The sequence below is a fragment of the Anguilla rostrata genome, chromosome 3 (assembly GCF_018555375.3).
Source record: "Anguilla rostrata isolate EN2019 chromosome 3, ASM1855537v3, whole genome shotgun sequence".
Classification (NCBI taxonomy): domain Eukaryota; kingdom Metazoa; phylum Chordata; class Actinopteri; order Anguilliformes; family Anguillidae; genus Anguilla; species Anguilla rostrata.
The window spans coordinates 68,328,963-68,352,671 of record NC_057935.1 but is presented as its reverse complement, the minus strand read 5'-3'; the positions used below and the strand labels follow the sequence as shown (position 1 = coordinate 68,352,671).

The 23,709-nt window shown below is 42.3% G+C and overlaps 1 protein-coding gene across 8 annotated transcripts in view; it reads right to left on the bottom strand.

Annotated features, from left to right (window-relative positions):
• The window catches only part of LOC135251761 (nck-associated protein 5-like), a 157,926-nt gene that overhangs the window by 72,066 nt on the left and 62,151 nt on the right, over window positions 1-23,709 (bottom strand). For 7 of the 8 annotated variants that reach the window (XM_064329512.1, XM_064329508.1, XM_064329513.1 and 4 more), the window contains one exon: window positions 9,543-9,676. In XM_064329512.1, coding sequence (XP_064185582.1) covers window positions 9,543-9,676 — 134 coding nt within the window. Of the gene's footprint in view, window positions 1-491; window positions 981-9,542; window positions 9,677-23,709 lie in introns of those variants that run through there. The other variant, XM_064329515.1, reaches the window with a different exon arrangement.

The window sequence follows — 23,709 nt, the reverse complement described above, 5'->3', positions numbered from 1 at the left end:
GAAATTCACAGAGTGCAAAGAAAAGCAAATAAATAAATAAATAAATAAATAAATAAAACCTAGACTTTCTTACTTACACTAGTTAGAGCTTCCATTGTGCTGGTAATGGAAACCTAATTGCCATCATCATTGTAATCAGTATCATCACCATCCATCATTGTCATTCATGCAATCATAAGTTTCCCCGCAGCCTTCACCGCAATTTCCCCCAAATTACACCGCGAACGCAATTCGCACATTCGCACGTTGCATTTCAATGCGAGGTAATATATTCCGCAGCAAGCTGGACAGGCAAACAGAAAACAACACGCGTCCTCCTTCAGATCATCCACCTTTAAAGTGGTTACTGTGAAAACGGGTGCATTTTAGACCAGTGGGTTGAAATAACGAGTTTAGAGTACACAGTGGGGTGGGGATGAAAGGAGGCAGGCTGGGGGAGGTTGGGGGGGGGGGGAGTGGCCGGGGGATACAAGTGGGAGGGGGAGGTGTACCTGTGCACTGCTTCTTTCATCTTCAGCCCATTATAGAAGCCTCCAAACGAGACCCTCTGGCAGCTCCTGTGCCCCGTTGACTCCCGGGACATCCTGTCTGACGTTTAGGCCCCTGGTCTAGTCTGGCCTCACTTCCTGGAGCTCGAGGGTAGCCGCATACGACCTCTCCATCGCTCCTGAGGAACTCTGCTGCCCTACTGCAACTCCGACCAGCCACCTGGCTGACAACACCACCCCACTCTTCCTCCTCCTCCTCCTCCTCCACAAAAATGACTGAATTCCAGGTAGGAGCTGTAAAGACGAAAGGCTCCTCTTCCCGTCTCAGACACACACTCTTCCCCGCCGAGTGCCGCGCGCGGTTCGAGGAAGACCCCGCCCCGCGGTGTGTGTGTGCGCGTACACAAGGTTGGGATCCCTCTGCCGCGGCGTTCCTGTCAACATCCGGATTTTCCGCTCAGATTGACCTACTTCCCAGGGCAGAGAGAGACTGGCTAATCCCGGAGTTTAGAGACTGGCGCGGCACAGTTCCAAGGGCTTCCCTGAGCCGAAACAAGGTCATGTGACGCTGGGGGAGGGGGGGGGGTTACCTCCTCGGCTGTGCAGAGTTGGGGGGGGGGGGCAGGGACCAAGGGGGGCGATTACATCCACCCTAAAAGCATATGGAATCTGGGACTGTTTAAGCACACATCTAGGAGAACAGAACAGAGAATGTTCTTGTTGCGGTTGAAAATCCACTTGAAAAAGCCCAGCTTGCCATACTAACACTAGTGCTTTTACTGATCGGTTATCAGTCTGTCCAATCAATACAGCTAGTCAAACAGTTGACTATGTGCAGAAATTAAAAGTTAAAAACACACTGAAGCACTAGACAGTTAGTTACTTGTTTAATAATTCTTTGTAATAACTATGAGCAATCCCATAATAGCTTTATTAAAGCTGAATATGTAATTGGCTTTCTGAGCATGAATCCAGTCAATCAGATGTATTTGTGTGCGAGTTCTTTCATGGCCGAAGGTGGTTTATGTTGATGAGCTAAATTAAAATTTTTCTCCCATAATTTAAGATGTTATTGCAGAGGCATCTCTGTGGGGCTAGAGCTTCCTCGCATGCCGAGTCATTTACTTCGTTTCTTTCCACAGACACAGCATGGACCTCTCACTCAATATCACAGTCAGGAAAAAAGTACAGATACCACCAACCCCCCCCCCCACCCACCCCACCCCTTCAGGCTGAGCAAGCTTGCTTACCCAATTAGTTCCAGCACACATCTGAAATGATCTTTCGAATGATGCATTCGAGAAGATCCACGAGAGCACTCTCCGGGACTTCTGGCCGGGAGAGCGTGCTAATCATTCACGTCGTAGGACGACTGAAATTGATGAGCGAGCGCATCGAAGTTCCACGCCAGGGGGGGGACTAAGGGGGAATCCGACAGGTGTGTGAGAGAGAGAGAGAGAGAGAGAGAGAGAGAGAGAGAGAGGTTGCGTTTAGCGGGGCGACGGACCAACGGGCCGCAGCGTCGTCGGCACGGCGACGAGGTCTCCCGGCAGCCCGTGAGCTCCTAATCAAAGTGGCCGCGTGGAAACTTCCATCTGCTCCCGCCACGGCCCGGCACAGACTGCTAACCCCCCCCCACCCCCCCCCGTGTTAAGTACGTTAATCCACCGACAGGGCAGATGTGCTAAAAAAAAATTTTAAATCTTTTTTTTTTTTTAAACGTACTGTACGCTGGCCAGGAAGGCCAAAGGAAATGAATGGGGGGAATGGGAGAGTCCATGGTGGAATGGAATTAACATTATGATTGTGAGAGTGAATGGCACAAACAGATTTACCAAAGCAGAGCAGGTTATGTTTTTTTTTCAACCATAATTGATCCTTTATACTGTAATTTATCGTTTCCTTTTTTCATTTTTTTTTATTGGGGGGGGGGGGGGGGGTAGGGGGACGTTGCCATATCATTTTCAAGAGCTGGGCAGTTGCATGACAACTAAAATCAGAAGGCTTAAATTAACTGATTTTAATTGTTGTTAATGTGCTGTCACTCTCGACACTCTCCCTGCCATGATAGATTTGGTGGTCTTTGTCTGAACGCTGACAGAAACAACACTGTTTATCTCATGCTTCACTGGTGTTTTCTCACACTGATGCTCCGACAGAAAGCGTCGCGTGAAATTTTCTTTGAGTGCTTTGTTAAATACACAAGTTAATTATCACATCATTACAAACCTTAATTTGTAAGTCGCAATTATTATATCCCTTCGGCAAACGACAAGTGTTAAAACTAACAAATGAACTTATTTCAAAGCACAATTCTTTTATGAGAAAAATAATGAGAAACTCTCATTCATATGTATATATAGACAGTTATATGAAACTTCATTTTGGATAGATCTTTGAGTTACAACAAGGCAGGCAGCCACCCAGCTCAATAATATACATAATTATCACAGTAACTTCTACTTTCATGGGCCAAGAGCAATGGCATATGCAGTGTGTGTGTGTGTGTCTCTTCATATTGCCTTGTTCTGTGCTGACAGGAACAGAATGTTCAAGTTCAATGATTTCTGTACCGAACAGTGGGAACTGGAACAGAGTCTGCCTGCCTGTAGAAATTCTCTCTGAAAATGTGTAAATGAAATATAGCTGTGTTGTCTTCTATAGGTGCCAACATCTGACAAATCTATTAGTGAGCCACCATGCACAACCACCTTCATCTACCACACCTCAGCGAGCTCTCTGGTTAACAAGAAGTCATGTGACAAAACTTAATGCGACAGAGAAACCAAACATGGGAAATTCACACAGCGATTCAAAGACTGGCCCAGAGTACCGATTGAGACCACCTACTGACAGAATTTTTTGCGGATTGAATCATCTATCAAGAGAGATCCCGCACCACGGGCCCTAATCACACGTAAGGGTCACTTCCCCCACAGTGACTGTCCCCGGGACTAGGGTTGTTTGGTGATGAAGGATACCGGCCACTAGGAGTTTGGCTCTTATCCGCGGATAACAGTACCGCGTCCGCGCCATTAGCGCGCGACCGGGCACCGTTAAAAGTGTCACGGGCTACTGAAGCAACAGATTGCGCCGACACTCAGGAGACGCGCTGCAACAGGGCAGCGGGGTTAGATCAGGGAGCCGACGGGCTGAACAGAATCAGACGTATTTCTCAAGTCACGGCCATGAAATATAAATGAGCCTCTTGTACACCGAATAAGCGCCGGGTGTCGTTGAATGTCATTTTCGACCTACTTCACTGGCATTCCTTACTGCATTATGCATCGCCGCTTTGACTTGCATAATTGCGTTATTTAATTATTTGGCGGATACCTTCGTCTAGGATTGCTTTCACCGCTCGCATCGTGTTTATTTTATTTTCTTCTTTAGCATGGAGTCTGTTTATTCAGCTGGATATTCAATGAAACAAGGCTGAATACCTTGCCGCTGAAGAGCACAATAACAGCATTGGCAGCGCAATGTCAATCTTCAGCCTGTTTAATAGCACTTATGAAGAGTATGTTTTCAGCATAATTCATAGAAAACCCTACCTCTAGTCTATTAAATGGAGGGCTGGAAGCAAAACACTGATGGATGCGGGCCTTTGTTATGTAAGTAAATACGACAAACACTTTGAGTAGTCGTGCTGCATTTTAGTATGTTTCTGTGAGATTCAGAACAAAACATGCAACATCAATAGCGCAATGCTAAAATACATTAAAATCTCTAGTTACACGTTTTTTTTCTCTCGCTCTCGTGGTTTTATCAGATAATTTCCATCTAACATTAGAATCCCCAAGTGAAGAGAGACACATTATTACGTACGCTGTACATACAATAATAACACGATAGATTTTTAAAACACAAAACACTTTAATTCATTTATTTCTCGGTCTCTATTTCCTTTCAGTAGCTTTCATCTGCCTTATTGATATTTTATACAAGCAGATGAAAGGAAGGACGACTAATTTTCGTTTCATTAAAAGCTCGCACCAGATGCAGGCTTCAGACAAGCAGTTTGATTTCTCTGTGAGGTCCGTAATTAGGCTGCAGTGGCAGGTGTTACAAAAAACGAAATGCTCTTACTCCGATGATAACGAATGGCATTTGTGTTTAATTTTTATCCGAGAGAAGACATATGGCCTTCTCTCATTAATGCAACCTGTGCTCGCTTTTAATGGACGTCTTATTATGGTTTAAAATGTTACCTCGTGTACTTCAGTGTCCTCCATGTACTCCCCCCATCAGTATGCAATATTATTTTTTAAATGTGAAATGAAAAGTGGAATTAAATGACAGCCTTAGTTTGAGTGTAGCTCATCAAAATTCACTTTCCTGAATAAAATAAATGACAACAACACTACCAGAAACAAAGAATGCAAAATCAGTGGTCCTGGGCAAAAAAAAAAAAAGAATAAAAACTGTCAGAACAGACATCTTATTAATGAGGGCACTGTCAGAAAGGGCATCTCACAATTAAAGTGGCATCTCACAATTGGCTGCTCCAACACTGGACACTCCAGCATGGATGGATGGATGGATGGATGGATGGATGGATGGATGGATGGATGGATGGATGGATGGATGGATGGATGGATGGATGGATGGATGGATGGATGGATGGATGGATGGATGGATGGATGGATGGATGGATGGATGGATGGATGGATGGATGGATGAAATGTATTAACTGTATTATGGTGTCGTGCATCTAGTGGTGCCCAGCCCATACGAGCTTATAAAACAGATGAAAAAATAAACATTGTGATTAGCAATGTGCCAGGCCCACATCACATGCTGTACAAATGCAATGTGCGTTTGAAAGAGACAGCTCAATAAGCCATCTACAGTGCAGTACATCTGCCTTATCATCCTCACTCCCAACAAAAACTTCCTCTAGTTAAGAATTCATCCTGGACAAAGACTTCCATCAAATAGCTCCCATTCTCTAAAGGCGTATAAAGAGGCAGAGCTTCCAGGCAGATGCCCAGATTGGACAGCTTCTCCTTTGGCTTCACTCTGATTGGTTGTCTTTTTGGTTTCTCTGCATGCACGTGCGAGTTGTTTGTATGGAAGCCTCAGCAGATGTTCTTGTTTTGATGTTCTGTTGCTTTCATCTCATTTTACCTAATCCTTGTTTTTAGAAATTTTCTTTGGTGTATCTGCATATCTGCAACAGCACAGTTTATCCATCAAAAAAAAAGAAAATAAATTATCTACTAATTTCCTGGTCTGCCTGCTGTTGTTACTCATGTCTCTCATGCACAGTCAAACCCAGGGTTTGAATTATGGGGGGGGGGGGGGCAGGGGGGCTAAGCCCCCAGAAAAGACCTGAGGCCCACAGTCTGTGATCTCACAGACCCCCCAAAAGCCACGAAGAGCGTAATTCGAACCCTGCCCTGACCACATATGGTGATCCGTGACTGAGCATAAAAAATAAAAAAAAATCACCTTTTCCGACTGAATTTCCGAATGGCTGGGGGAGTTTTGATAGATATGAACACAAGTACTGTATACAGTACAGCCCAAACTAATACAGCTGATCAATGCTTGAATACAATTCTCTGAAGTATCGGTAACAATTTTTTTGAAAAGTAACACGCTGCACGGCACGTCGCCTGATGGATCTTGGTCCGAAAGACATTCGCGAAACGAAAGCCGCCCTCATCACAGCTGCGGATCGTAATTCCGTGACTCCGCGCACGCGACTCGGAGTCGCCCGCGACGCCATCTTTTTAATTTCGAGCGGCGCGATCGGCTGACTTTTTCAAGCGGACTCCTAAATTGGCCTGCTTAATGTCATGCCTCGCTGAGTGCTAGGGGGCTGAGTTTGACCCCCCCCCATCCCCCTCCACCCCCTACCCCCTCCCCCCCCCCACCCACCCCCAGAGTCAGAATCATTTCCGGTAGTCAAAAAGCTGACAAGGCCATTACGCGAGAACCGCGCTCCTGCCGCATACAAAATACACGCAAGCTATAGACTCGGTGGCCACTTTAGTAGGTGCACCCGCTCGCTAATGCTAACAGCCTGCTCCTCCAGACAGCGAACCATGTGACCGCAACTCAGAAGATACATAAACACGCACGCGCAGTGGGGTCCTGAAGCACACCACACAGAAGGGTGACCATTCAAGGCAGATTTCATAGTGAAGGACACCATCCCTTCATGCTGTACTTTGAAGTGACTGTACAAAAGAAATGCACTGCACTAAAGCTGTTCCTAACATTATTGCAATTCAGCAAATGCTCTTATCCAGAAGTGACTCACAAAACTTGGTAACGCTTCGCAATGTGGTCACATGAATTGGCATTAACCAATGTAGTTGTTAACTACTAATTACTGAAAAGTTAATCTCTACAGCTTTGTTAATGTATTTGTACATCATTAATTCGGGTTAACAACTACATTAGTCAATGCCAATTCACGTGACCTTATTGTTTTGTTACCAAAAACTTTTTTTCCCCCACAGTATCCGTTTGGACAGCAGGACACACTGAAGCAATACAGGCTAGTACCCTCCTTAAGGGTACAACAGCAGTGTCCTACCTGAGAATCTGGCAACCTTTGAGTCACAATCCCAGTTCCTCATCCATTATTCTACTCTGCCTATTCATTACAAATATGTAGGCTACTGCTCAGCATGTTCTGCCAACAGCAGACACAGATTAATTACAGGTTAGCAGTTTAAAATAAACAAGATTATTTAGAGGTTCAAAAAAATCATAATAATTCAAAGGGGGGAAAATAAGAAAAAAAAAAGGATGAACAGTCATTTAGAACTTGTCAAAATAAAGTTAAACGGGTCTCTTCTCTCTCATAGAGCAGTATTTTTGGCAGCGTCTGTCGAGTAGCAGGGCAGGAATCTGACGTGTCACCAGCCGGCTGCAGACCTGATTCAAAGGGCAGCTCACTGCCGCCGTTCCTTTGAATAAATTATTTGAATTCCTTCGGTAAATACGCGGCGGTACAAAATGAATAATATGTCAGCCGTAAGTCACCCGAAATAAAGACGCACGCGAAGCAAATAAATAACGCGATATTACACAGGCACAGCCAACGGCCGCTCGCAACGCGAGGCACTAATTCATCCTCACATAAGCAACTGTGAAAAGTAATGCAATATGAAAACTCCAGATATTATTATGAGTCATCATTTCTCCAAGGGCTCAAAAGCCCCCCAGGCACGGCGTAATCCCCGGAATCAATTTTAATTTTCAGAACATAAAGTACCTGAGATATTTCTTGTCACAGAAAACAATACATTTCAGTTGGCCCAGCAAAGCTCGGGCTCAGTATGGCTTCTCTTTCATTTGTGTTCTGTTGTGTTCAGTTCAGAGTGTGCAGTTTTGCTGTGCATCAAGAGCACCAAAAGGCCTCTGCTGTAACTTCTACATAGTAAAACCAAAATGTATATATATATGTATATGTATTTATATATATATATTTATGTATTTATATGACTGAGCAGACATCCCAAATGATAACAGGGACAATATACCGCACCTGGGCACCATATCGATGGGAGGAGATTCGCTGTCAGTTAAGCATGATGTCAGAACTACAAATTGCAAATAGCATAAAAATATAATGTCAAATACATGAAATAGGTCGGCTAAGCCTTCATAATGACTCAAGTGACAAAAGGATAAAATTAGTTGTGTCAACACAGAATGAACTGAACAGAAGGCCAATTTATTACGTCAGTCAGACACTTGGGATGGACTTGTAAATCAAAGTGCCAATGCCCGTACGTTACTTCCAGAAGAAAGCGTAATCGAACAGGACTTCGCATCTAAATCACACCAGCAGACGGCAGCCGTTTGCAGGTAACCATGGTTTTATGTAAAATATGAGTTTATAATGCAACTCGCAAAACACATTTTTAGTGCTTGCTAAATCAGAATAATTGTTTGCGCGCTTGTATTACACGACGCTGTCATTTTAAATGATTAAGCATTAATTCATTTTGATGTAATTTATTTGCCACCTGTTCTCACTGGATACAATTATGCCATTTTTCCATCAACGGTTCCTTCTCAATAAACGTTCGCAAATCGTCGTCTCATTATTTGAATAATGAATCGGGGCCTCTGCTGATTAAGAAAATTTAAATTCACGCCATTTGCCATCTCTTCCTTAATTACTATTCATTAATGATGTTAATTCATGAGCTGTTGCCTCATAAACATTGTCGCTACCTATGAAGAAACAATAGGTAAACTGGAATGTTGGAGGCACTGCAACTATGCAAACTCAGGACATTAGTGAGTCAGTTCTCAGCAGAAGCTGGCAAACCGTACAAACCAGGCACTATTCGCACATAGCTGAACCATGACCTGGTGGCTGACAATTGTTTAATTCTGCATGCCGTTCCTGTTTTGTTTAATCGTTTTTTTCCCTGTGACAACATTGTCGCTGTCATGAAAGAAAAGAAAATTTTCCTACTGTTACTTTTAGATCATTTACCACAGGGCTGCCCAACCCTGTGCCTGGAGATCCATCTTCGTGTAGGGTTTCACTAAAACCCTAACAAAGCACAACTCATTCAACAGCTAGAGATCTCCCTGAGCTGCTAATTATTAGAAGCAGGTATGCATCTCCAGGAAAAGTGTGGGGTTAGCCCTGATCTACCATATTTATGGGACATATTGCATTTTTTCTTCACATAAGAGCATTCTCACCTTCATTACATTGCTCGCATTGAGCATCTTATCTAGAGTGACTTTCTGTATCTGTCGTTGCTTTGTTGCATCTGGGCTTCTTCCACCAAGGTAAGAAGGTAAAAATTCTGCATAATATTCTTTCAAAGAGTACAACAGCAGTGACCTGCCTGGGAATTGAACCTGCAACCTTTGTGTTATAAGCCCAGTTCCCTAACCACTATGCCACACTGCCACCCATGTCCCCTCATCAGTACTGTGAGCTCCAGCACAGCCCAGTGGAAGGCACAGCGGGACACCCTGGGTGTGCATGAAGGGGAGGACAGTGGGTAGAGGGCGTAGGGCACAGAGCAGAAGGCGTAGGGCAGGAGATCACAGAGCACGACATACCTGGAGAAGTGCTGCTGCAGCGATACCATCTGCACTCGGCCGACCTCCGACCCCTCCGTGACCTCCTGCAGGTGCTTTTCCCTGTCCAGTCTCAGGGCTCTCTCTTCCTCCAGCTTCTGGATCAGCTTCTCCCACTGAGGACAGGAAACGACCCGGTCAGAGGGGGCTATAACCATAGAGGTTGCATATTTAACTAGACAGGACAACATGCCTTCAAGCTAACTTCAGCTTGTGAAGCCCTGGAGGTATGACTGTACTTGCGCACGTTGAGTGCAAACCATTGGAGCTCCCATGAAAGTGAATGGGGAATATATCAGTCTTTTGAAGGTGAAACAAAACTTCTGTGATGGCATTTTAAAACCAGATTAACCCGATTAACAATTGTAATATAACTGTTTCATATGAAAAGCAGATTGTTAAAAATATGCAATATTTCATAAAATATGTACATTTAAAATAAAATATGTAAATTTTAAATGTGAATTTTGATTTCAATGGGCACCAAGCTCCTTTGCCCTCGGCAGAAGAGGCTGTTTCCCGTTACTTCCTTGGCTTCACCGCCTGGCCCCTCCTACCATCTCCAGTTCCTATCTACACTCTAAAAACCATAACAGCCCCTGGTTATGCTTTACCTTCAGGCCACAAACCAATCGAATGAATATGCAACTGCTGCCATCATTTCACCTTATAAATCCAGGGAATGTGTGACACCTGACTTATTGATGGTTGTCAGGAGTGCCCGTATCGCACAGAATCCGAATCATTACCAGTGATTATGCTCCATAGTTCCTGATTAGACCAGGCCTGGGTGAAATGCATATCTGAAATGCTTATGCTCTTTAACGCAGGGAAAATGTAAAAACACTCCTGAAGATCCTTGACAATTTTCCGAAAAACCTGTTGAGAAAAATTACGACTATCGTCTAAGGTCGTATGAATTCTGCTCTGAATACCGATGAAAATAGATGTTTCTTTAAAATGGATGTTCTGTTAAATTTTCAATGTTCCACAGGATCTAAAGCGGTAAAGTACTTCAAATATTTTGACCTTATTAGGACTTCTGATTAAGGCTATATCTTTTGCAGTTAAAAAAAAAAAAACACACATTACATTGTCTTGGTTTAAGACAAAGTTCAAAAAACACATTTGGAGCACAGTTACAAAGCTCCTCATGTTTCATATCAATCTCACCGTGTCGTAAGCCAATCAACATTTTTTCCCTTTTGCATTGTGAAACTTTTTGAAAAGTTTTTTTTTTTTTTTCCCCCAGCGCCTTTCTCAGCTAGGAAAAGGTGTATGTAATGATCTGTTTCGTTCTTGTACGGTTAGCAGAATTTTCGATGGAAGGTGATTTGTTTGCTTTCTTTGTTGCAGAATCAGCCCGTGGTGTCTGAGCAGTTGCTAGATCTGCTGGTATCGCGCCTTTTTAATGTATAACTCAAGTGAAAGATAAAAGCCCAGGGCTAAAGCTTTAAATCTGAGATTTTAGGGGCTATTGACACGATGGGCTTCCCAGAGGTATGTTTTCAAAAATATATATATATATTTTTTTTTGTAGAAAACTTTGAGTATGGCCTCCAATTAGATAAACACGCTGAATGATAATTGGTACGGTAAGCTACTCATAATTAATTCGGCGGGTAAGCCTGGACGCCCTCGGAAGATAAAGGCTAGTTGATTCACGTTTTAAGAGCACAGCTGCACGTACAGAATGCTGAGTCAGCGCAAAAAAAAAAAAAACATCCGCTCTGGGGAATGTGTGCTTTCACAAAGACCCCAGCATGGCTTTGTGCCACACAATCATCTACTGTATCTTCTGATTGTAAAAAAAAAAATGTCATTTATGAGAGACGGGCTGTTACAGGCATGTGTAAATTAAGCCTCCCGAGTTTCTTAAAAACACACCCCAGAAGTGACTTAAAAAAAAAAAAAAAAGACAAACCAACCAAATTCAATTTAAAACACCATTAGGTGTGACAAAAAGCTTTTGCCTGAGCTTCCTGAAGAAATATTTGTCTATTTTATTCCCTCCCAAAATAGATGGATGGGTCTCTTGATGTAAATCATAAGCCTGTTTATGGGAGATTTTTAATAAGGAGACACAGGCATGGGCATTTCCCCCTCAAAGATTAAATGAGGAAAATGAACTGCGCCGCTTATCAGTAATTACCTGCTTCTAATTGCCACATGAAAAGTGGGGTTCAGAGATCAAAGAATACTTTATTACCGTTTAATTATAAAACAGTTTTTTCCAAAGGCCACGCATATGGTCTGCCCCTTCATTTGATCTACTGCCACATGCATGCCGTGAATAAATTTACCACTGATTACAAGGCCAAGAGTCTATCTCCAGTATATGGGAGTTGTGTTCAACAGAACAGAAGAGAACACAACAGAACACAACAGAACAGAATAGAATAGAATAGAATAACTGAAAGAGCTTTGATTGTGGCATCGGCCTCAAAGCTAGAACATACACTGATAACACTAAAAATGCAGAGCACAGTTAATTATACTGATACAACTGATGTTAAAAATAAATAAATAAAAAGGAAAAACTACAAGCCAATGCATTTGTAAGTCATATTTATGTTGCCAAAAAAAAGAGCGCTTCTGGTTTTAAACGATGGGCATCTTAAAGAAATCCTATGCACATCTTATTGAAAACCCAGAATAAAACAGTGGTGTTTGATGATTTACAGTATACTGCTTTGTATGATATAGACTTTGCTACAACTGTCTGCTAAGAAATAACAATGACAGCAAGCTAGCTAGTAGTAGTAATATTCGTAGTACTAGTAGTAGAAGTAGTAGTAGCAGCAGCAAAAGTAGTAGCAGTACTAGTAGTAGCAGCAGCAGCAGTATTAGTACTAGAAGCAGCAGCAACAGTAGACGTAGTAGTAGTAGCGGCAGAAGTTGTAGTAGTAGTATTAGTATTAGCAGTTTTAGTATTAATAGTAGTAAAAAAAGTAGTAATAGTATCACCGGCAGCTGCAGTAATAGCAGCAGCAGCAGTAATAGTATGTGTAGCGTTTTAGTATAATACTACGCAGCATAATAGTGTAGTAGTAGTGTCAGCAGCAGCAGCAGCAACAGCGGTTGTAGTAGCAGCATCAGTAGTAATAGTAGTAGTATGAGCAGTAATAGCAGTAGTAACAGTAGTGGTGGTGGTAGTAGTAGTAGTAGTATAAGAGAAACAATGGTTTAATTTGACCACACCCCGGTGATGCTACAGACAAATTTCCACATAAGTGGACAATAAAGTTGAGTCTAATCTAGTCTAATGATACAGACTGAAAGATAATGGCAGAAACAGGGAATGGAAATGATACACCGTGGGTGTAAACACGAGGAAGAGGTTTTTTTTTTTTTTTTTAATCTAACAACGATGCTGTCAGAAACAATCAGCCTATTTGTTCTTCCAAGTACTAATGTGTAAGATTGTCGTCTTTTAATGAGGCCGATTATCTGCAATTTTCCTGTCCAACAGTGTGAAAAAGCACCATGTATAAAGAGCTGTCATTTCCTATTTTACATACTTCTGTCACACAGTTATCTCATTCTATTTTTTTTTCCCTCTCACACACAAAAAGCAGGGAATCTTAACTTTTTCGCAGAACATTAAATTGGGTCTAACAGAAGTCTTTGGTCTTATTCTGCCCTCATTTCAGTAGCCATTGATCTTCATTTTTGGGTTTTTTAAAAAAGGTGACGATTCCACTCATTTGGCAGTTTGATTATAGTGAACAAAGGCCACCAGTCTACAGCAGCATGTTGCCAACTACAACGCAAGCTACCACTGTCCACTGCGTCCACACTTTCACTATGGCAAGTATGTGCAGTGGAATACACAGGGACACACAGAGATAACACAGGGATGTGTATAATAAAGGAAAACCCCCCCAAATAGATAGGTCTCTTGATGTAAATCATACGCTTGGTTATGGGAGATTTTTAATAAGGAGAGACAGGCATGGACACTTCACTGCAGCCACACTTTCACTATGGAAAATGTGCACAGCGGAATACAAAGGCATACACAGAGATAACACAGAGACGTGTGTAATAAAGGAAAAACTTGAATGTAACTGTTGAATTTTTTAATTAAACCCCAAAAACACTCTGTTCTTAACACACTGAATAACAAACTTGAACTTAAGTATTCCTTTTCCCCCCTCACCCAGTAATTAATTTCAGTGACCAAATCTAAGACTTCATAAAAAACAAAACATTTGAATGGCCCCAGCGAAATCCATGTAAATGCAAAAGGGATTGAAAGCGCATTGTTTTTGGATAAGCGCTCAGCCACAGCAGGGCGGACTCCAGGAGAGGTAAGCTAATGAATCTACATTTCATGAGCTATCTTCGCTGCAGTTTCACGGGCTCAAAGCAGGCCTGGACGGCTGACACTGATGGATCGGGGGTGCCAAGAGAAGGAGGATATGAAGGTTGGGAATGAAATATCTGCTCACTGGAAAATGAGTGGATGCTAAATCAAGCATTTTACATTAATGCCCAACCTAGGATCAAACAATGCGTGTCATTGTAAGAAATTATTCATTGTGTTAAGTGATTAATTCTCATAGCGGACACCTTTTTTATCCAGGGTTACTTATATGCCACATATATATATATATATATTTTTTTTATTTAGTTTTAATTCAATCCATACATAAGTTAGACATGTACTGAAGCATTTCTGATTCATTACCATGCTCAAGGGCAATGCCACAATGCCAGGATTTGAACTTGCAATCCACCCACAATTGCCGCACTGCTGCCATCTACTGATAAAGAAGGGCCATCGATATGATCCTGGGACAGCAGATACCAGGTTACAATGTTCATCTAAGTAAATAATGAAGACGGAGATCACAGTTTCACATAAATCAGGCATCAGCAAATGTGATTCACTGCATTTTGCCTCTGCCTACAATGACTGCATTTGTTAGCCATTACCGCTACATAACAGGCACTGCATAATCACTATACGTGAGCATCACGGTTATTTGAGTAGCAAGGGTTTAGGATTGCGGTTCAGATGAAGTGTGAGGTTAGGACCGAGGCAAGGGGGAACATCAACATGTTTATGAAAATTAATGCTCCCACATTATAAGCTACACAGTAGGTGCAATGAAATTATATAACAGTTTGATTGTGCTATTTGCCTGCACATCAGGAGGTACTGATCAAATCATCGGTGAACTCAGCGAACCCGCGTTTACCTCCAGTTTCTGTTGTGCTGCTTGTTTTGTTTTACACTCGCTCAACTGCCTTTTCTCTGGGATTGGGAAATATTTTTCCAGCTTTAGCCATAATGTTTCTGATCATTTCGTTTCTTCAAATGCCTCAGGAAAGCACACTCTTTCCAGTGCTTTTTGATGGTGTCATAGTAAAGAATAAAAGTTTCATTGAATGCGTGCATTAATGGATTGATTGACATTTTTTTTTTTTTTGGTAATTCAATTTTTATTTTTATTATTAAGCAGGGTTCCAAATTTTATACAGGTGGTCATGTAAACAACATCCCCCTCTTTCTTCCCTTCCCCCACCTGTACATGGGGCTTAGGCTGAATCATGTGGTTGCGGCCTTATTGAACTGCCATACCATATGATAAAGAATTGATTGATTGATTGAATGAGGGATTAATTAATTCATACACTCACTCATTCATTGATGAGGTATAAACAGCACAGAGCACAGTGTCGCAGGAGAGCTCTCTGTGAATTTGCTGTAATCAAAATTTTTCATGCATATTCAGTAAAAAAAGAAATAGGCCTGCGTTTGCTGATTAGTGGGCGGGTCAACGTGCACACTTGACACGGGCCCGAGAACCTGAAGTGTTGCCAGCGGTAACGCGGAGCTGCTGGTCTCCTGGAATCAGCCTGTCTCTCATTACCGGTAGCGCGCACACTCTCCTGCTCGCGGAGAGGCCACAGTCCTCAGACAGGCAGCTCTCTCCCTCTCTCTCTCTCTCTCTCTCTCTCTCTCTCCCCCTACAGTCAACGTCTACGTGGGCTGCGCGGTGCTGGTGCTCTGGGAGAGAGAGAGAGAGAAGCCCGGAAGCTTGCGCGTGCCGCAGCCACGTTCGAATGCTAATTAGAAAGAGGAGTTTGTTCTCTGATGATAAATGGTGTTCTTGTGCACGACAATCATATTCAGCTAAGCTTAAAATTGATGCAAATTTGTCCTTGCTGTTCTATTTCTCTTTGAATAGCCGTTACTCCACTTGTTTTCACAAAATAAGTTTTGAAATAACCGTTCACTGCTGTTTTAGCCCGCCTCACGATCACGGTATGTACTTTTTTTTAACACAGAAAATAACATGCACATATGTGTAATGTGTCAAGCATATTTTATTTGTTGTGTTGTATTTTCAATATAGTTAGCATTGGTTTGTAAATTCTATGACATGTGAAGACAGACAGCAGCCTGGCTTTGAGAAGACTGACTTTTATAACCTGGCTTAACAACTCTGTCAAAGTCTTTGAATAGGAGATACTTTTCACACAAGTACCAGTGTTTTATATGCACTGAAAAACATCACTTGAGCTGAGCTGAATAGCCACAGGTGCTCTGTGTGGAATACGTTTCACTGCTATGCCCAAGTAAGTCCTACAAAACATCAAGGCCTGTGCCATTCACTCTTCCCGTGAATAGATACTGAAATACTACCATTGCAGAGCAGCCTTGGCATTACTACTTTACTTGCTTTACTTTATTCAGTTTAGCTTGTCAGGGACAGTGCGAATTGATTAACATTTCATCAAACGTGCTAGTTTAGCCAACGTGGCTAATTGTGTAGCCCCGGCCTAGATGGATACATTAAGAACAGCAAATACAAAAAATAGACACATACTACACAAATACATGAAAAAAATGCAGCCGTGCATAAAACAGAGAGCACGTATCAGGCTTTTAGGATGTTCACTGAGTACGGACACACATTTAGTTGTCTATTTACCACAATTTCAGGTAAGTTTTTTTTACATGTATAGGAAGTGTATGTGTGAGCTGCCCTCACTGAAAAGCATGACTGTCCAAAAGCAGTTCTCATGGGAATTATACAATCCCCCTGACAACAGTAGATCTGCTGTCAGCTTAGATGCTGTAGATCTACTTTTTTCATAGCACATTGAAAGCCATTACATTACAGGCATTTAGCAGACGCTCTTATCCAGAGCAACTTACACAACTTTTACATAGCATTTTACATTGTATCCATTTATATAGCAGGATATATACTGAATTCCTTGTACCTTGCTCAAGGGTACAACGGCAGTGTCCTGACCCGGGAATCGAACCTGCAACCTTTCGGTTACAAGCCCAGTTCCTTACCCACTGTGCTACACTCCGTCTATTCTTTCTAGTTGCAGAGCACTGTGAATTCCTTGTTACTGTATCGCTGTAAATTAAGCGATGTGTGAACAGTAAAATGGCAAATGGGATTCTTTCATATTGATAAAAATTAGAAAGGAAAATTCATTCTCAGTATTGATTCCAAAAGAATCAAAATACTGGCTTCATAAAAGTATCAACATCAATATCTCAATTTATGTATGGTCACTAGTTACACTGTAACCGTTTATTTGAAAACATATAAAATATTTCACCAATTAAGGTGTCTTTTGTCTGGTGGGTTATCCTGACCTTAGAATAGCACACAAATATGTACACCTTGAGAAAGACTGCCCCCTAGTGGATACGTTTGTATCAGGGGAACTTGAATCGCAAATTAAGTATTAACAACCACTGAAAACCTCTGATATGCTCTGCGTATAACTATATCCCATATGAATATTACTTGACAAAATAGACATTTACTGCTTTTAAAATAATCGCATATCAATGTAGATGTATTAACCTGATGCCTGTATTAATGAAGAGCTAATTTCCCAATTCACAGACTCAAAGCACTGTTCTGTATTATCAGCAAGTATACAGTCCTAAGGTGGATACCAAAGTCAAGCATTAGTCCACGCAGTGTGACTCCTACACAAGGGATCCAGGAATGCTCGAGAGTTTTCAGGGAAAAATCTATCATAGTACTGCAGATAAAATATAATGGCAACTTGCAATAAAAACAGGTAAAAACACTATAAATGTATGCTTTGAATTCACGACAGCACCCTTTTGACAATGAATAACATCTGCCACACCGTACACCACATACGTGACAAAGACATATAGCTTAAAAAGCACGTTTCTCTACAATTCTGCACTCTATGACTAGTGTGATCCAAGCTTACATGAAACCTGAAGACCTTAAATTCTCACATTATGTTTGCCGTCTCTTCTACGTAACAACACTGATCATCTTAACATGTGCACCAATATTACAATGTTAAACTAAAATGTAAGGTAATCATGTATATATATACCTTATTCTGACAACCATAACACAAATAAGCCATTATCTTTAATATTCATTATACAAATAACCAGTCTAAGACATGTGAGATATTCCCCTATTGAACAGAATATTAAGTTGCATAAATACCGTATTTGGAATATACCTCCTACCCAGAAATAACCATGCATCTGTATGTTCTCTTTTTCATGGAATCTTTGGTCATAACTCGTCCCATTTCACTGTTTATTGTACATTTCACTACATTTGTAATCCAGTGTTCTAGAGCTCCGTTGCCTCCGATTAACAGTCTGCGATTGTTACATCAGCACTCAGTTAAGAACATTCTACTCACGTAATTTGTGATCTTACACCTTAAAGGGTTAATTTCATAGCACAATGAATCAATGATTTGCTAGCCTAACAATGCCTGCATTACCAATGGATCATGGCACATCACTATACACTAAGTTTAGACCATAAGAATATGTTCCTTTATTTCACCTCTAGATGGCCTTCTCACACTAAGAAAATTAAACAGGCATCAGCACTCTTGGCCCGAGGAAATCGTGGCTATCTATCAGAATTGCTTTGCTTTTCTACATCATTTTGTTATTTTTATAATTTCAATTTTAAGTAAGACGACTCTAAAACTGGAGTCGAGAGGAAATGCATAAATTAACAAATATAGACTGATGGGAATAAGCAAATGCTATAGGTGATCTTATAGTAAACATCAAATGATTAATAAAACACTGCCCTCTACTGCATTGAATAGCCTACTGCATGTGTATACTGGATACAGGTAGCTCTCACATCACTATGTTTTCCACTTTTTGAGGTGTGTACTGCACCTCAAAACAAAAAAAGCCACAATATTAATGCAAGGAGATTAACAGCACGATAGAGTTCTCTCCCGCACGCTCGCATGACAGTTTGACGATCGGATGTCGTGGGATAGAAACCACAGACGGATAGATACATTTACAATTCATAATATTATCTCCCCCCTGCACGTGCGGCTAAGAGAAGTATAGCATTTCTCTGAGTGATTCTGACTCGCCCAGGGGGGAGGAGGGCTAAATGAAATTAATCTGCGGGCCGTATCCCTGTAATCTCAGGGGGGCTCTTTGGGTCTACAGAGGCCTTGCGTCCGCCATGAGGGACTGCAGGTGTGAAACAGAATCGGGTGCGAAGCCTCGATAATCTCTTCATTACACGGCTAATCCCAAAAAGGGGCGGGCCCTAAACTGAGCCCACTGGCACATAGCCTTTAACCCCCCCCCCCCCCCCCCGGCAGTACAAACACCGAGACAACAATCACACAGCCCCGTTCATTAATAAAACCACAATCCTGACACAAAGCCCGGAGATCTGAAGCCAGGTTTTTTTTTATTTTATGCTAAACTGAGACAGCTATCAATTACCCACATAGATTACAGAGCATGGCTGGCAGTTTGTGTTTTTTTTTTTTTTATCTGCAAGGTAATGAGGTTCAATTTTATACTGTGAAACAAAGAGTCGCTGTCCAATGGATATCTGAAAGGCAGACCGGGTCTAAGGTAGTCTCTAGCTCACCGGATTCTATTGCATCCACAACAGCGCACCTTTACAAAAAAGGATTCCAGAGACAAACAGCAAACTAAAATAAATAAAACTAGTCAAATAAAACTAGTGCGCGCTCATAAGCTTTCCCCAGTGTGGTTAAATGGATATATTTTTTAAACACGTGCAAGTTTTTCTTTTTCACACAGGATACAGCATCCAGGCCCGAGGGCCTGTCGGATTCCCGGGCGTGTACCCCGGCTTCAGGGGAGTGGCAGAGTATATCAGCCCCCCGGGGCCTGAAGGCCTGTGTGTGTGTTCTCACTGTGGAAGTCCTGCAGAGGGGTGCGGCAACTTCCTCCCAAACACTGATATCAGCAGAGACAGTGTGCACTTAGCTGGAGGGGCTGGGGGCTAAGTTTAACTCAGCGAAAGCACAAGACAGCAAATGCAAACACTTTTTTTTTTTTTTTTAATTTTTTTTTATGGCCCACCTGGGCATTATTAAGGAAACACAATTCTTCTCGGGCATTAAATATTTATACAACAGAAGAAGAAAAAAAGCAGGAAGCTTCAGGGCAACCAGGATACAATAAGGAATATTCAGCAAATCATGATGGAAATCATGGTACAGTAACAAATATTCAGGGCTATTCCAGTGCTGGAGAAACACAGTCCAGCCTGGTTTCCAACACACACAAGCTACGTTTCCACTGTTGAAACCCGGTCCTAAGGAAACCTAGACCGCAAACCGCCATCAGCCAACCAAAAAGTTAGTAGGGCACACGTTGTACTTCCATTCACTGTACTACCCTACGCCTGGAATCTGACCAGCTACAAAAACACACGGGTGATGTTATTGGTGTTTGTGAATTGCACACACTTGATTAACGCAGTTCAAGTGTGCTTTGGTTTTATATTTGAAGTCCTACGTGAAAACTCTCATTGTGACTCGATCACACGTGGGCGTGAACGAAATGAACTCCGTCATCCGGAGACCGATGCCTATGGGTGGTCTTGGAACATTTGGAAGTGAATTCACGACGCCTGATTCCCAAAAAAGAGCACCGTATGAAAGCAATCGTCCTGAAGTTCAGTTGGAAACAAAAAATGACATCATCTGCTAGCCTTCAGCAGTCTTCTCCTCTCATGAGTGGTTTCAAAAATTCCACCGCAATCCAAGAGCGAGTAAATCAGATGCGACCAGAAACTAGCATGTGAAGCCAATCACATTCCGGTGGCTGTTTAGCATTAAGTGGACAAACTTCAGTTTATTTGCAAATTAATTTGTTTTTGAAAGAACTGAATCATGTTCTCAGTGCACCTGGGTGTGAATCATGCAAAACAAATTTGGTCCGAAAGTTTCCGGAAACTTAATTAAGGAGAGGTTAACTGAATCAGGTAGTTAATTGGCTTCAGAATGCAATGATGCAATGATGTCAGACATTACAAACTTTCAGATGGATTATGGGAAAAAGTAAATGTTTCACTATGGCCCTCTTATTTAGCCCATGAACTCATCATAATTAGTTTTCACTGCTTAAGGTTTTAGGATTTCATTTGACATTTCAGGTCAGAATTCACAGCAAATATCAAATCATATTAAATTTGCAAGGTTTTATCAAACTTCCCCACGTCGTGGCTGAGCTGCACACAGGAATAACGGACTGGTCTGCTATGTCACCATCTGGAACAATTCAGCTGCTGCCTTTCAGTAGAGAAATGCATGCTGGGACACGGCCCCCATGTTTTCAAATCCAATTCCTTCCTTCAGTTCCGGTTAAATACAGCCGACGCAAGCAGGGGGAAATGAAAAAGAAGCTTCTGATGGCAGCGGGGATGATTAAAGGGGCATGGGACAAGCCGAAGGATGCACACTTCAAAGCGCTCTCCGTCTAATCTGGTTTTTCGAGGGCGGGAGGGGGAGGGGGGGGGGGAGGAGGGTGGTTTGGGCCATGTCTGTCCAGACTGGCCCAGTCCGCCAGCACGTTCACAATTACCCACCTGGAGCGGCACGTTTTTTTAACCAGGTTGCCGTTGGAAACGACTGTGTCGCCAACCCTCCCCGCTGAAAATTCCAACTTAAACCACCCCAAGCCTAAACCGATGGTGGTTTAAGATGTGTTTTTGACACTTTAAGCGGGTCAACCAGCTGTTCACCAGCAGACCAGCCTGGCCCAGGTCAAAGTGCCCAGTTGTCCCCTCCTATCTGCCCTCAGAAGTGAACAGAATGCATTAAATTCCACCACTAGGGGGCAGAAATAGGCACACAGCAGTCAATGCTTTTAAGGTGCGCAGGCTCAGCTCATCTTACTGTGCTGCAGTACGGGACCATCCTGTCAGCAGCCATGTATGATGACCCTAATTTACAATGGAACTTTTCCCCCACATCCCCATCATCTTCACTACCTGTTCAGCTCTCCTTCTGTCTGCTACTGATAACTCATCCTTGAAGCCCCCCCCTCCCCCCCCTTATCTTTCCAAGTAGGAATTAGCATGGAACTGACATGCTCGAGTCTGAGTAGGATCATTCATCGTGTAAAACACCAGCTTGGCAGACAGAGCTGTAGGCCCATCCGGAAAACGCGAGAGGTCTTCAGCACCCTGTGATAGCCCCCTTAAAGTGAGTAAGGGGGTGGGGGGCAGACAGCGAAGTGACGGGGGCTTGGGGAAGAGACCACGCAGTGTGGAATCATGGGAAGGCCTCAGGAGCCAGACTGCTCCAACCGCAAATGGGACTGAGAAACGAAGAGCGTATGTCTAATTCTACGAGCGGTGCGTGTTTTCCACACTCCCATGGCTCGGTAAAAATACCCAAACAAGGGGAATCATCCTCCACGCTGCTAAAGGGATTGCATGCCTGCTGCCACCTCCTAGTGGGAAGACAAGTTAAACCAGTGATGAACAGAGCACACCTACTTTAAACAGAATTTCTGTCATAAATAACATATCTTCCTCGGAGAAGTTATGATTTCTAATAACTCCAATACATAAGAACGTGAGAACATAACACGTAGCAGCAGGAGCAAGCAGAGTTGCCAGATTTGAAAACCGTGAACCTGTCCAAAGCCATTTCCCCCCCGCACAATAACATTAAAAAGTGTCCCAATTGTGCAGGAATCCCCCCAATCTGGCAACACTGGGAGCAAGCCATGCAGTCCATCTAGGCCCATCAACTTGAGTCTCATTGCAGTCGGCATACATCATCATAGCAACAGGAAGTCAGAAGGCTTTCAGTGAGTCTCATCTGTACCTTGACACGATACAGCGCGGATCGTGAATATCCTGCGACATTATTACTTTCTCTACATCGTTTCCTCCGGAATAATCCCCTTTATTAAAGGACCCGTGGCACATCGATGAAGGATCCGGTCTCATAATCCCCCTCAGGTTTACACTGCGGTTGTGCTATTAAGTAAAGCACTTAACCTGAATTGATTCAGTAAATATTCAGCCCTGTAAATGGATTACGACGCACGTAAAAACCTTAAGAGTGTCAGGAAGCTTTCCAGCAAATGAAAAGGAATGGGCGAATGGATATCAAGCACTCGGATGCAAGTGAATAAATAAAAATAAAAAAAGACTTCAAAGACATCATTCATATACATAATTTAAAAGGCCTTATGTACTAAACAACTCTCTCTTACTCTCTGAATTAAATGCAGGTACATAAAATAAGTAGTAAAACACAGCTCTCTTCCAAATTAAGAAGCAGACTATTCACAGTACAGCTTTAAAATGGAAACGAACTCAGAGATCAACCCCAAAAGCAGTCTTTAGTTTAATTCCCCAAGAAATAAGAAATATTTTATCTTCTCTGATTATAATAGTATAATTATACCAACAGAGCCGATAGAAAATGTTATCCTTGACTTACAGTAATACTACAACATTTAGGCATAATATTATGCATTGTAAAATACTATACGTTTTCCTTAACCTGAAAATATTTATAAACTATCAGCTTATATGAGATGTTCTTATGAAAAGTAGGCCTACATGTACAGATTATAAAAAGTGAATTCTCCTGCCAGGGTGTTATTCTGCTGTATGACAGCTGGTCCCCAGCAACAGCACTTTTCTGACCCCCGCGTGGTCAGCTGTTCTCAGCTCCGCTCTACGACCCTGCCATGCAATCCCCTCCCTCTTCACATATCCTTCTGTGTATTTGCGTCTTTTTCACCCGGCTTTGTGCAATAATTCTCAACGCAAGATTATCTTCTTCTTAAACTCTGTCCCCCCTGTTTCAATCCTCGCTCTCACGTGTACCA